This window comes from Acanthaster planci, unplaced genomic scaffold (assembly GCF_054643075.1).
Source record: "Acanthaster planci isolate LZ-2023a unplaced genomic scaffold, COTS_SCS Contig33, whole genome shotgun sequence".
Lineage (NCBI taxonomy): Eukaryota > Metazoa > Echinodermata > Asteroidea > Valvatida > Acanthasteridae > Acanthaster > Acanthaster planci.
The window spans coordinates 1-14,948 of record NW_028257657.1 but is presented as its reverse complement, the minus strand read 5'-3'; the positions used below and the strand labels follow the sequence as shown (position 1 = coordinate 14,948).

General features: G+C 42.3%; 3 protein-coding genes across 4 annotated transcripts in view; 2 read left to right on the top strand and 1 right to left on the bottom strand.

The window, feature by feature from the left end:
- Positions 1-8,445, bottom strand: part of LOC147795417 (receptor-type tyrosine-protein phosphatase delta-like) — a 36,509-nt gene extending 28,064 nt beyond the window's left edge. Inside the window, exons 1-2 of one of the 2 annotated variants that reach the window (XM_087131943.1) lie at positions 8,304-8,445; positions 8,032-8,108 (exon numbers count right to left, since the gene is read on the bottom strand). The gene's annotated coding sequence lies outside the window, so the exon portion shown is untranslated. Of the gene's footprint in view, positions 1-8,031; positions 8,109-8,299 lie in introns of both variants that reach the window. The other variant, XM_087131944.1, reaches the window with a different exon arrangement.
- On the top strand, positions 3,402-8,863 carry LOC147795416 (extracellular tyrosine-protein kinase PKDCC-like). Its single transcript, XM_087131945.1, has 5 exons — positions 3,402-4,846; positions 5,602-6,014; positions 6,316-6,444; positions 7,077-7,290; positions 8,326-8,863. The coding sequence occupies exons 1-5, from the start codon at positions 4,831-4,833 to the stop codon at positions 8,562-8,564; spliced, it is 1,011 nt and encodes a 336-aa protein (XP_086988071.1). The 5' UTR covers positions 3,402-4,830; the 3' UTR covers positions 8,565-8,863.
- Positions 8,864-13,259: 4,396 nt separating this feature from the next.
- On the top strand, positions 13,260-14,943 carry LOC147795415 (uncharacterized; the record flags this gene model as incomplete). Its single annotated transcript, XM_087131931.1, has 1 exon — positions 13,260-14,943. A coding segment is annotated over exon 1 (1,605 nt), but the record flags the coding sequence as incomplete, so codon positions are not given.
- Positions 14,944-14,948: the final 5 nt, after the last annotated feature.

Genomic DNA, 14,948 nt, shown 5'->3' with positions numbered 1-14,948 from the left:
CAATTTTGATAGACAATCAGCGCGCTGTTGCCGGAATGGGCTAAAACACATTTTGCATATGATGGCGCTTGGTGCGTGGCAGGAAACTGGCACATTGCATGCGCCCGAGGTGATATGCATCAGTTGGCAGCAGTTGAAATCCACACTGTTCAAATACCACATCCGGATTTGCTTTGGATCATCCAATGAAGTGGTACCGCGAGTTTTCCAAAGCCACAGTGATTCTTGCCGTCGACTCATGCATTAAAAAGGAATGTATGTCTTTTTTTGTCAATAAATTACAGTTGTTTGTCCTGTTGACTTTTAAAATTCTATTCTCTATGCAATTCAAATCCTTTTTCACAGTCAAGACAAGAGCCTTTGAAATGAGTTCAACCTTTATGCACACTGTGAGTGTGATGAACTTTAAGGAAAATTCCTTGTCAAATTTCTGGAGAAATTTGCTGATGAAAGATGATGAAAAACCCTCATCACTTTTCCAGGAGTGGCTGACGAGCACCTTGAGATCAACTTTCATTGGCCTAACGTGGCACGGTTCCAAACGTCGTGGCATACTCCCAGAACTGGGAGGTACACTCTACACGGGACAGTGGAGGGGGGGCTTGATGTTTTCATACCAGCAGAATCCCTGTCAAAGGTTAGAAAAATTGGCAAAGATCAAAGTGTCTGGGGAGAAAAATGTTCTCTATTGCATACAACTTAATACTGTATGTTCGAAGGGCAGGATATACATGTAATAGGAACCAGTCTTCTGTTCAATTTGGACATGATTGTTTGTTAAAGAAAGGCAAGAACGTAAGTAAAAGGTCTGAATTTTGCCCAAAATACCGCATAGACAATCAAACCATCGCGGCCATAGGTTAATGAGTTATTTTTTAGTCATGTTAGTGTGGATGGCTTTTGGGGGAAAGATTTGATTGAAAATGCAGCTTAAGACAGAGTAAACGGGCACATTCAGAATCCCATAGTGTTACAAAGCAATGTAAAGTTGCATCTGTGAGGCACACAGTGAGTGCCTCACAATTCTGAAATTACATGTATGTTGATACTAGGCCCTCTCAAGTTTCCTTTGAGATTACTTTTATCAACCTTGGTGTCAACCTGCTTGCAGCAGTGCTTGCTTGTCATTTCCGATATCGGAAAGATTGCGAGAAGAAAACGTTAGTATCACACGTAGGATGTGGGCCAATTCCTAGAATGAGAAATTTCACACTTTTCCTTCCATGTTTCATGGTATTGTTTGTGTAAACCATTCTTGATAAACCGAGCATAAAGGGTGTGTAGTAAAAAGCCATGCTTTTGTTAATTTTTTTAGTTTAGTGGCAAATTTTTAGCCTAATGTCTGACCGTTAGGCCAGCCTATATCATGTAGGCCTATGCTATACCCACTGCCTTCTGAGGCATCGCTTTTGATCACTGAAGTGTGCCGACTCGACTCAACTCAACTGATTAGACAACTTAACCATCTCTGCATCATATGAAAAGACAAATTGTCCGTCATTGTCCGTTAAACAAGTCGACTCATCCTCAGGCATGTCAGGTGTGTGTGTGTTGTTGGGTACCGGTCAACTCGGTCCCGAGCCAACTTGGTTCCTTATGACTATGAGAAAATGTATGTCGGAGATCATTATTAACAGACATTAATTATTTCATTGGGTGGTACATGGTCAGATATAGTCCCTTCGCCCATTTACCACTTCGCTCACAAGATGCCCAGTGACATTGGCAATGTCTGCAGTGCGGTGCGTGATAAAGAATAGCATCTTCGTTGGACTTCAGCTCAGGGTTGAAATAAAATTTCTGTTTGCAGTTTGGAAGAATCGGGGAGAAAGGAAAAGATTTCTGTCTTTGCTTTTCACGTACGGTATCAGATTGAAAAAACTGTTATCGATTTCCAGTCTTTTTATATGTCCATTGATAATTGGATTTGTATCAGTTCTTGTAAAATGAAACAATTCGATGCTAAATGTAGTTTGTAATTTTGAATGATTTTAAACACGTACATGTATTTTCTACTGTGTGTTATTTCCTGTTTGTTATATGCATTATGTGTAACTAATGTAATTCATGAACATGTATGTAATTCGGATTTGCGCTGCGAGTCATGATAATTTGATGTATTAAACCATGAAAGGCTTCCCTTTCAAACGATGTTGCGTCTCTTTCATCCTCGGTTTCTTTATTACTGAACGTAATAAAAGTGAAGACCAAAAATTATATATAATGAAGCCTGAAAGAATCTAGTCTATCAACGCCTTGCTTGAAAAGTAGCCTTCCCAGTTGCAACCCCTAAATGGGACCGAGTTGATTTTGGACGGAGTCGAATTCGGACCGAGTTGATTTGGGACCGAGATAACTTGGGACCGAGTTGACTTGGGACCAAGTTGACTTGTTGCATATTGAATATTGTCATCATCTCTTTGAGTGGCATCCTCTAATTTGTATTGTTGTTTTCTCCCCCTATATCGATAGTTTAGCCTGAAATGTTTTATTTTTGTACAAGGAAATTTGTAGTAAAATAACATGATTGTGACCCAGTAGAACTTTTCACCGCAAGATAGCAAGATAGAAAGGAGCATTGGCCCTTTTTTTTAATGTAAAAGCTGTACTGGTACATCAAGATTTAAAAACTAAAAGTGACCTACATCTGACTTTGGAAATTTTATCAAGCGATACATCTTTTCCCTAAAAAGTACATTATTGCATACAATCTATGTGCCTTTTGCCCGTTCTTTGTACAGTGGGATTTCATTTTGGTTTCCCAGTGTAATTGAGTTTTTTGAAGGAGATTTGATTTTTCAACTGTCATTGTGCTTGGTTTTTTTGGCATCGACTTCTTGTGTTGAAAACAAAATTATTAAAATGTAAGACAGATAATTGAACTGGTTATAAATACAAGTAAACTACCGTACTGTAGTTTGCGGTAGCACCATGGATATATATCGCTTTTTACCATATGGGGTTCTGAAAAGAACCGGTGGTACTCAACGTTTCGGACAGTACATGTATGCTCTGTCCATCATCATTATAGCAAAATTTTCCAAATATTATCGTGATTTTAATATCACACCCCCACCATGAAATATCAGGAACAGAAAAAAGGAGAAAATACTTGTAACTAAGCCATATTTAGATCTATGGATACATACGCATGGCAGAACCCATTTTCAAAACTACATGTGTTTGTACACATGTACATCCAGGTGGTTCTGTGTACATGTATATGTATGTGAGCATGTACATGTATTTGTAGATATACCGGTACATGTACATGTAGCGGCAGATGCCTTTTGTCCTGTTGCAGCGTACGTGATGCGTTCATCCCTAAGCCAGTTTCTCCACACATTTTTATGCAAATTTGTGGGCTAGAATCTGTTTGTGTTGTTCTGTTCAAAGAAAAATGCTTCCCTCAGATTTTTCAAGGAATTTCTTCCTCACCACTTCCAGAGAAGACATGTACATGTACTAAGTTTCTTGTCCAAAATAAACAGAGCGTCTGAAATACGTGTAAATTAAGAGTAAAAATGAAAGGGGGCCTCCATGTACGCGTACATGTTGGGAGAAGTGTGAGAAATTAAGGGGAAAATTGTCTAAACTGTTCAGGCCATGTCACGTGAGAAATATTGTGTAGGATTATATATCACTATGAATTTGAACACCGTGAATTCGTTGTGAATTCGCAGTTTCACCGTGAAAATTTTTTTCACGGCGATTTCACGGTCGTTTACCATGTGAAAATGCTCCTGGTCGTGACCTCCTGAGGACACCTTGAGGTGAGACAAAAAGCCGTGCAAATGCCGTGAGCCCTCTGAAGGAGTCCTCCCCTGCGGTTTGGTTAATCTAATAAACACTTTACGACCAATTAGCTTATGCCATTAACCAGGCCTCATAATAGGGCCAGTGAAACCACAAACCGCCCACTGTTTATAAAGTTACCAGGCACTTAACTGTGTGCTGCCCATGCCCACCACCCATCCTTGCTCAAGGCCACGATCAAATAGGTTGGTGTACAGTAAATGTGCTTGTGCAATGTACATGTACTGTACATACAACTTGTGGCCGGAAAATGGTCACAGTGCAGATACAGTAGATTACTGTTCCAGCGCTCCCTGATACAACGCTCTATACTATACTTACTATACCGATCTAACGCTCTATTTTCATTTCCCCAACTGCACGCCCATTCACTGTGTATTTTTTATGTGGTTGCTTGTAGTGCTCCCGTTTACAAAGCTTTTTGGGATATAACGCTCAGACTTTTCGGTTACAGCGCTCTTTACCTTGGAAAATCGGATTCTTTGAAAATCAATCCATCTTCACAAGGCCGCCACGATTGGCTGGCCAGGCCTAGACAAGTTTCTTATACCAGAAAGAAAGACAGGAAAAGGGACAGTCGAGTATTCATTCCAGAACGATGGTAAAACCTGCCCATGGAGGATTAAAGTCCTCCTTCCTAAATGCCCACGCATCGCGCCTAGCGATTGCAACGGCGGAAGGAGGCTTGATGCTTACCCCGTTGCGCGAGGTTGCAACCCGTAGAATCACCTGTACACGAAAAGTCATTGCCTGCTATGATTATAAATGTTACTCGATAAACATGTAGACATGTCTGTATTCTAATATTCAGTCGGACAGTTTGTGTCATTGATCATGGGCAGGTTAGGTCGGCATGTGTGTGCTTAGAGCTTGCACGGCACGACCTTCGTACTACAAACAAACCGTGCATTATTACGACCTCACTCTTCCTGAAGAACACAACGACCTATCCTGTTTGCGGCATATTGAGGGTAAAATGGCCATGGAGTGCACGTCCGTTTTCAGTTCTTTGAAATGACAAAGGAATGTGGTGAGTGCATATTTGTTTTTTACGTGTATGTTTTTTTAGTATACTGCCTCTCCACTGTAGAATAGGCCTGGTGTGCGTGACTCTTTGGAACATATGTTGACCACCCTCGAAATTCCCTCAACTTGCCACAGCTTTGTACATTTCGGTTATCCTATGCTTCCTGAACTCAATCAGAAAGGTACCCGTTTCGGAATAAAAATGTTGGTCGTTGATTTTTGGTGATGCAGCGCTCAGATTGACCTGCATAATGGTGACATTGGAGCAAGGATGACCCAAACTCTTTACACGTTGGCTACTGTAAAATTCCCCAAAAGGGTGGTTCGCCTTTGCAAGTTTCCTTTATCTGGAAACAAGCCAGTGATGTGCCCAATAGCCGTATTTAAATTCCACCTGGTGATGACGGCAAATGGTGGCAGAACCACCTACATGTATTGGTAAAATAAGTTGCAGTTAAAAGATGAACTTAAGAGGCTTATTCTTCAGAGGAAAGTCGGAACCGAGGGATCGAAGCGTTTGGTCGGTGAAATTATTCTTTAAAACTGCGAATTGTAATACAAATGCAGTGTTTAGTTAATGTGCACAGGTCTTTTTTCCCAGTCTGATATAAATTTCTTTCTTTCCAGATCTGATATCAGTATAATATGAAGTTTCCTGGTAGACAGTGTGGTCAAATAGTACTAACAGGAAGTGCAGTTGGACTAACACTACTACCCTTAGTATTCATTGTGCACGAACTGACCGTCTCTGTCTACCAGACAAAGACCCGCCACAAAGAGCCTCGCGGGGGGAGATCCCCGTCATACTGCGGCCGGACCGCTGCGCGTTGGATTGGCGAGAGGAGCTGCTGCGACTACTCAAGTCGGACCTTCTTGACGAGATCAACGGCATCTGCAGCGGGTCTCTCCCCGAGCTTCTCGCGTGTCACAACATCGACACGATCGACAAGAAGAAGCACCTGGGTAGGGGCGTTACCAAGGAAGTCTATCGCGGGGTGTACCGGGGTCGATCCGTCGCCCTGAAGATGGTCACCGACAAAGTGGAAGACATCAAGGCCTGCCGCCGCCAAAACAAGTACAAAAGGAAGTCTGACTGCTACGTCCACGCCAATTACAAACTGGTGAAGGAGATGGCACTGACAATGCAATTAAATCATCCAAACATAGTGAAGGTACACGTATGCACATTAGATCCGTCACTGACGATGACAGCACAGCGACAACATTGGACAACGGCAGTTGTCATTGACGTGCACTATACTTAAAAAAAGCCTCTGACTGAAGCAAAAATGAACTTTACAAATATTTCTATAAGTAGGAAAAGAGCAGGTATATTTTAAGAAGTAAGCTTTTTGGAGAAATGTTATGAAGAAAATTATCTGAGAAGCTAGGCCTATTGCCATATTGATATTTAGACTCTTAGTCCAGGCTTTACGTTTTCCCGACACTCCCAAGGTTTAATTGTGTTCCTAGGGCCTGGGTATATGTATTCGGAGTAACGACACAGCAATGGGAAGTCGTGGAGTGATATCGGTGTATGAGATTGGGGAGAGGACAGCTGGAAGCATCTTGAGGCTGTTACCATGGGATAAACGTCTAGATGTAAGTTGCCTTGCAGGTTAGTGTTTGTTACTTTGTAACAAGTAAACTGTTGGCTAAGCAGTAATTAGATTCCTTCAGCTGTAAGCAAATTTCTGCATTGCAGCATGCAGCTCACTGTGGTCCTTGGGTATACAAATCAAGATGTGAGCATCAATATTTTGGTCTGAGCCTGAGGCAAGGAGGATCTTCGCTCAAGGGTAATTAATCCCTTCCCACGTTTTCCTGAATCACATTACAAGCAATTAGCGAATTTCAAGAAATGAAAGTCTGGATGTGAGCATTCATTACTAATTCTTGATTCAAAGTGGACGGAGCGACTTTAACAACGAATATACCGAGCGCAATTAACTTACTGGATAACACTACCAACTTTTGAAAACAGCTGCGAGTCCAAAATCTTGCTACTGATAGTGTCGTCACTGATAAAGTGCATGCGCATTCAAAGTTGGATTCGATGTCTAGGCCAGTGTATTTCTTCTGAAATTTGTGAGCTCAGGCATTTTAATGGCCTTGAACGAACTGTTTGTTTCCATCCTAAAATATATATATGTATGTCAGAAATCCCTCCTGCACTTTACGATAGGATATTGAGTAACAAGTATTAAATATTTTTTTTATTTTCATTCTCACAGATGAGCATCGAGGTGGCCGATCTTCTTCATTACCTGGAGCATTCGCCTTTGGGCTCCCTGGCCGTGTGGGATTTTAAGACCCGCCAGTTTACGCTTGTGCATGGCAGACTCAAGCTTATCGATCTGGATGACGTGTCGGCCCAAGAACTATCATGCCAGAGGCATGCTGATTGCAACGTAAGGGTCGACACCCAATCGGGAAGAAGTAACATAGGTGAGTTGTGGAGCACCGCTCAAAGAACTTAAGGGGCTGAGTGGAATATTTTGACCCGACATTCCTCATTGAAGTTGACAGCCGTCGAGCTTTAAATATCTGATTCCTTAACTAGCCCTAACCCCGTTAAATTCATGTTTCAACCTACCTCTAAGTGCACCCACTTTTCGATTCTTATACCTTTAATCCGAGTAACCACATCCGTTAAATTCTCACTTATCCAACCTAATTCTTTACCTAACCTTACCCCACAACTCTCGATTTCTCAACCCGACTTCAACCATACCAAATTCTCTATAGCCCCAGCACCATCTACTAACCGAATCTACTCGTTACTCAGTTAGATGCTAGAAAACTACAGATACGTTTGTCAGGACACAAATGCACTGTATCGGCTTTCAGATAAACAGACTTTGCTCATGTTAGAGATGAGTATTATATAAACATTTCATCAAAGTAACAAGCTGAATTCAACATTCGAACAAATTATGTACAAAATCAACGGCTGCTAGCCGAAACAGCCAAGAATCCTCACACTAACTCTGTGCATTAACTCTCCCTTTCTCTGAAACCCTTACAAAATCCTGATCTCTGAAAATTTCGATTCATTTTGCTCTCTCTAAAACTACCACAAAAATTGAATGCTCGTTTCTTACCCTAACCCAGATCATTTCCATTAATTCAAAGGTTAAGCATAACCCAAACCCCACCCCACAGGCGGCACACAGTCTTTCGCCTTACCTTGCTCAAGGCTCCATTTTAAACATTGCACTGTGATAACATCGGAGAAAATGTCGTTGGGGTGGATCCGCGAGGCTCTTTTAGAGAAAACGTTAACATTTTACGTTTGAATAGTGCGTGATCAAAGAAAATTCATATTAATTAACTCTTTAAAAATTAGAGTCACGATGTCTGTCAGGGTGGATCATTCTGATAAGTTTGGTTAAACAAACGTACATTTAAAAATCTCAAACGTAATTTGATCTTTAAAAGATACCGATAGAGTTACCTACTATGTGAATGTCTTCTCCACAGTTGACAGCGACACCGGTCTGGTGCCGTGCGTCAACTCCACGTGTTACGGACTAAACGCCAAGTTCAACGTAATCAGCGCTGCCAGAGGCCTGTTGGAATCCCTGTTGGACAACGCACCGCCTTTTGTCCAGCACGAGGTTGAAGACATCGTAGGTTTATCCAGCCAGGGAAAGATCCAGGCGAACGAACTCAGGGAACGCCTGCAGCAGTTGATGTTTTTCACATTCAAACACAATTAGGAGAAACACGAAGAAGATTCAGTTGAAGACGGACACGAGAGCGGCGATTAGGCAGTTAAGAATTCGTGCGTGCCGCGGCCAGGGTCGATCAAACCACGATTGACAAGAAAGACTACATGACCTTCTGGCCGGTGCACATACTTCATGAGAATATATTGTGTAACAGTTTAAGCATGGTGCCATAAAAAGTGGTTTAAGTTATGCCAGCACTGAAATGTAGTTTGTATTCGATCACAGAACTAAGAAGATTCGACTGAAATTAAATTTGGCATTCTGTCAGAAAGTCGATTATGAACTCACGTGTGACTCAAAAGAAACGCATTTATTATGCATGCTAGTAATAAGAAACCTCCAAAAGCGGCCTACTTGTGCTCAAGTTCAGTCTTTTTAATCAACCTTCAGTGCCAACGTAGACCTTAACGGTGGGTCCATCTGTAAGCACGTTTGTAGTGTGCAACAGCTCACCAGGCCTACGTCCACATGGCCCACATTGGCCACAATGTCCGAAAACGTTTGGGGCCCAGCATGTCCGGCCTGAGTTTATATATATCCGAGGCCTCACATTCGCCGGCCCGTTTACGTTCACGGGCCATCATGCCTTGCCACTGAGCAGGACCAAAGTATCCGGCCAATTTGTCTGTAAGTTCACTATGCCTGGTCCATTTCGTCATTGGGCCCAATGGATATTTCAGTTTCCTCCCATCTCACCCTTAGCCCTTCGAGAGAATGGGCTCAAAAGGCTATGTCCGAGGGCCCACTGGGTTAATCCCATACGTCCAAGGGCCATTGTGTTTGTCCACAATATCCAACGGCTCACTGTGTTCAGTTCATTTCGTTATGACCAAAGGCCCTTAGTTAAATTAGCACGCCTATTTAATCGGCAAGGCGCAGGCTCATGATTATGCCAGTTTCGGACAAGCTGTGCGTGTCCTATATACACGTACATCTTCAGCAAAAATTGTGGATTAGGCAATATCCTTATTATTACTATTACTATTATTAGTTTTATTTCAACAGGGTAGCCTTCTCAGTTTAACACTGCTATTCTTAAGGGCCCTGATTACAAATACAATTAAATTAAAGTAAAAACACATACAGTACACTAAAGATTAAAAATATACAGACAACTTAAATAAAATATAGAAACCATCAATGTAGCGTTAAACCAAACCAACAAAAAAACTCAAAAAACCTAAATGTGTATATAAAAGCAAATTAGATCATAAAATGGAATCGATGTGATAAAAATCCATAGTTCTAGCAACACAAACGGTATGAGTATTATCCCAAACACCACTGAACATAGCACACAGAAAATATAATACATTACAAAAAAAATATTGTAAAAGAAAATGCATTGTATGAAGTGAAAAGAAAATGTAAAAATGAGTACAAGATGACTAAAACACAAACACAAGGTATGATTAAAACACTAAAATGGTGCATATGGGAATGCTTTTTATTACAAAGGAGATTTAAGTTCAGACAGAGATTTGGCATTTCTTTGTGAATTAGCCAAATTGTTCCAACCTACTCTCCCCAAGTGAAGGAAAGTTCGTTTGCCGGCATTAGTCTTGGGCTGGAAGGACAAAGATAATGAACCATTGGAGATCGCACGAGTACCAAATGAATGAGTTGGGGGCGTGAAACGAGAGCTGAGGTAATGTGCAGTTAGTTAAGACATTTATAAACCTCACACCTTCTAGTATTTTGCCAGCGTTGGTAAATCGGAATCCATGAGAGCGCCTCGTGTAAATCAGCAATATGTGTTCTTAGATGGGCATTTAGAATCAACCTGGCAAGTCTATTGTGAAGTTTGACAAGTCTCTCACTATTGCTAGAACAACTAGACCACACAACGCTGCAGTAATCAAACAATGGCAAGATCATGGTGGAACTGAGCATTTTAAATGTCGGAGTAGGGAGGTAAGGTTTAGCAGAGCGTCTAAGAAGTCCAATGTTTTTAGAGATTTTCTTAGCAATAAAATCAACATGACTAAGAATTGGTAGGAACAGGAATTGAGAATAGCCTGAAATTGGTAAGGTCCAGGCTCAAGTTGCATAAGTTAGTGTTCCTGCTTAAGATAAATGCTCCAAGCTGCATTGGTTTTCAAGACAACCTATTACGACAACGCGAACATTTCGGCATTATTTGTCTGTGTAACATCCAGGGTAACGCAGCCTATCAAAATTAAGTTAAGGCATGAATTACAGTTCCGAGTCTATTCTCTGACTTAACCTATTTCCCATTGTTATACGAACGTGGAGTCTCGAGTCTATGACACTCTTGCTGTTACGCCTGAGTGCATACCTTAGCTCCATTCATTAACGTGCACGGGTTTGGGCCGAGTCAAATATCGAGAGTATTGGTGCAGTCAACACCGTAGCATCAGTGCTGCATACATAGCCCTACTCGCTGCCCTCCCTTTTGCGCTTCGGAGTCATTGTTACACGTTTGTCACATATTGCAGCCAAACCAATCGGACTAACCACCACAGGCCTCTATGAAACTAAGGAATGCTATATCAACTTCATGAGAGTATTTGTGCAGTCGACACTCAGTGCTGGATATATACCTGTATTCTCTTCATCTTGCGCCTTGGATTCATTATTATACGTGTGTCATTGCAGCGAAACCTTCCGGACTAAAACCGCCACAGGACTCTATTAAAAGTCTCTATGAAATTGAAGAATGCTATATCAACCTCGTGAAAGTATGGTTACCACTTTTAGAACCACTTTACAATCCACTCAAAATGAGCTTCACTAATACTTACATGTTCTTATGAATCATTCCAAAATGCCCCTCACTACAGGTTGCTATTCACTTGGAGAATGTGCAACTTTGGATTCAAATTACAATGCCAATTTTGGAGTTAAATAATAACACTTAAGAGTTTTTATAAAGCGTAAATTTTCTCCTAAAATTTATTATAGCGCTACAAATATTAGCAGTACAAGAAAATCTATGGGCTAACTCTTCAAGCAAGATTATTATGTCCTCGGGGAGAAGCGAATCTGACAGATCTGTCACCTTAGGACCGGTATGATCTTGGAACAACTAGAAGATGTGTCGTTTCAATTAAGCTATAATCCAACATTATAACAAAAGAGTGTACAAAACCTAGACAAAGAGAAGCAGCCAAAAGACATCAAGTTAATTCCTTATTGAAAGGTGAAGAGAAAATTCAAATCCTAGTTGAAAATGTTTCTTTTCAAAGCATTGATCTTGAAAACACGAGGGATACTAACCTTTGTCAATTTTCTATGGAGAAGGGCAAACGTACACAAGTAAGATTTGAAGCTTTGCATGGTGGAAGTACATAGGATGTAGGTTTGCGGGTACGCCATGTAAAATTCTCTTTTGGGAAGAGGTGTGGTTCTGAGAAGAATCGGTGAGTGTTTAACTCGACGTTTAGGCCAGTATGCTCTGGCCGTCCTCAGGAGAATGTGTGCTGACTCGAGTGGATGCCGTGTAATAAAGGTTGTCTGGAGTCGGTGAAACGTGATGTGGCTTGGTGGCTTGCTGAGGGTGCACTGGAGCATGCAGGTGTTGGATCCAGTGGAGGATTAAGGATGCAGATTTGGGCGGGAAACTAGTTTAGGCGGGAAACTGGGGATGGGTTGGCTTCGGGTAGAGAGGACCCTAACACCAGGGGATGAGGGGGGCCTGGGTTTCAGGTATAGAGGACCCTACTGCCCGTGTGGTGGTGGTGGTGGTGGTCTTGGGTGCTAGCAGTGGGCGCCAGATGTCGCTCAGCTTGAATCCGATGTCTTGTGGGACGGTGTTGTGCCGGAAGATTTCGATTGCCTCCCGGATTCTTCTTGGGTGCCAATGCTTGATGGGGGCGATGAGTTCTCCGTTGTCCCATTCGATGCGGTGGTCTGATGTGTGTGCATGTTTGACGATTGCTGATTTCTCGTAGTCTCCTCTGCGGCCGTGTGCTCGATGTTCTTGAATTCTGGTGTGGAGGTTCCTGCCGGTCTCCCCGATGTATACTGGGTCGCATTCACAGGGAATGCGGTAGACACCGGGACGATTGCTGGGTGTTTGTTTGTCCTTGTGGGTATGAAGCAGGTTCTGTAGTTTGTTGGGCGCTGAGTGAATGACCCGGATGTCGGCTGCCTGAAGGATCCTGCGGAGTTGGTGTGATGCGGGGCCCAGGAAAGGCAAACATAATGTGGAAATGGGGGACTTGGGGGCTTCGGGTAAAGGGGACCCTAAGGCCGGCGGTGGTGGGGGGACTTCGGGTATAGGAGACCCTATCGTCCCGTTGGTGGGTTTGGAGAGGTTGACGTGTTTGTATCCATTGAGTTGGAGAGCCGTCTTGATGTGCTTGGGTCTATATTAATAAACACTGTATGCTCAGTGCTCGTCTTGACAATAGTCAAGCATACAGTGTTTATTAATATATACGTTGGGTAAGGGCAAAACCCGTTATATAGATTAACATCTCCCCAACGCAAAAATACATTTTGAAAACTGTAGATTTGTAAGACATTAACTGTTGATTCGTGACGAATCTCCAGTTATTGTCTTGCGAATCTATAATTATTGTTGGCAACAATAACTATAGATTCGTAGCTTACGAATCTACAGTTTGCCGTAGATTCGTAAAAATAATCTACACTTTGAATAAAGTAGTGACGTCACAGACATAGTTTAATCATGAATAACCTTTCAACAGCGAGTAAATTTTGAGCAGCTGAATATTTTGAATAATGTTTTTCTTTGTTTTTCTTCGCCTTTGATAACAAGGTTCTGACCTTGGAGATGGCGGCTGAGCAGCAGGTCCTACAATGGGCTCTGACGTTTTTGTCAATTTGTTACGCACATACTTCGATTTATGGTGTAAGCTGCATACCACCGAAGAGAGTTTGTCTTGGAGAATCCACTGGTTCACAGGTCCAGGAGTTTAAGGACACTGTGGTGGAAATCTGGGCAGATTTTGTGTTGGATTTTGAACAACAACATCCAGTGTTTCAACCTTGCACTGTAAGCCATCTCACCCAAGCTACCACGCCTGACCGACCCTATTGTGGCAAGCAGGAGAGGTATTGTGTGGAGACTAACAGCCATTGTTGCTTCCTGTCCATCTTAAGCAAGCACCCTACTCCATGCACAACCTGGCTACACTTCAAAAATCTCTCGAGGACTAAAAACAAGAGTAAGTTTGGAAAGATTCCAGTCCTATACTACCAAAATACAACAGCTTCTTACCACATATTGCTAGCTGTGTCCGGAGACATAGAACTCAACCCAGGGCCTGTGAAGGACCCCTGTGGCAACTGTAGTCGGCCAGTGAAATGCAACCAACGATCTCTTCTTTGTGAAGATTGTAATAAATTTTGGCACCTGAAATGCATCCCCGATGTGTCGATCACGCAATACATGAATCTGATCTCAAGTACCGTTGACTGGTTTTGTCCACATTGTGTCTACAAACTTCCGTTTTCTTCGTGCACTGATACCTCATTCCAGGAATTATTTGACAGTGATCGAACGCTGAATACAGCTTTGGAACCGGATACTGGCTTGAGAGTGCATTTTCCTACACCTCCAGCGAATCGAAACATCTCTGGGCTACTTCTGAACAGTCGCAGCATACGAAATAAGCAGCAAGAACTGCTGTCACATCTTGAACTCCATCCTGTTGATATTGTCTGCATTACTGAGACGTGGTTGTCACCTGATGATGTATTTTGTCCAGCTGGATATTCCATCATTCGACGTGACCGCAGTAATGGCCGTGGTGGTGGTATTATGGCAATGGTGAAGGACTGTTTACTACCAACTCAGCTTGATCATCTTAACCCACAGGATATTGAGATAACCTTTTTGTCTCTAACGCTGAAGCGATCCAAATGGATTGTAGGGATTGTATACCGTCCCCCAAATTCAGATTCCTCCTTTTTTGAAAAACTGCAGAACATCCTTGACAGCATCCAAGTTAATCTTTGCAACTTTGAAGGACTAGTTGTGCTTGGAGACTTCAATGTAAATTGGTTGGTCGAATCTCCTCCCTTGACATCCCTGCAGGAGGTCACCGCATCTATTGGCCTCAGCCAACTTGTCGATGAAGTAACCCGGCCATCAATTAGTTCTTCTTCAGCTGGAACTGTCATCGACTTGATATTTACTAATCGGCCAGAGAAATTCACCTTAGTTGAAACTACTGCCAACCCAGTCAACAGTGACCACCATGGAGTGTTTTTTTCACTGGTTGCAGATAAAAGTCCACCCGATCCCAAAATTCTTCGTTCCTTCTTGCAGTTCAAGAAAGGAGATATCCAACACTTGGAGACTCTGTTACACCTCGCGCCATGGAGTGCTTTCATGGACGATCGTGATCCTGAGGCATCCTGGGACGGCTTCACTGATAT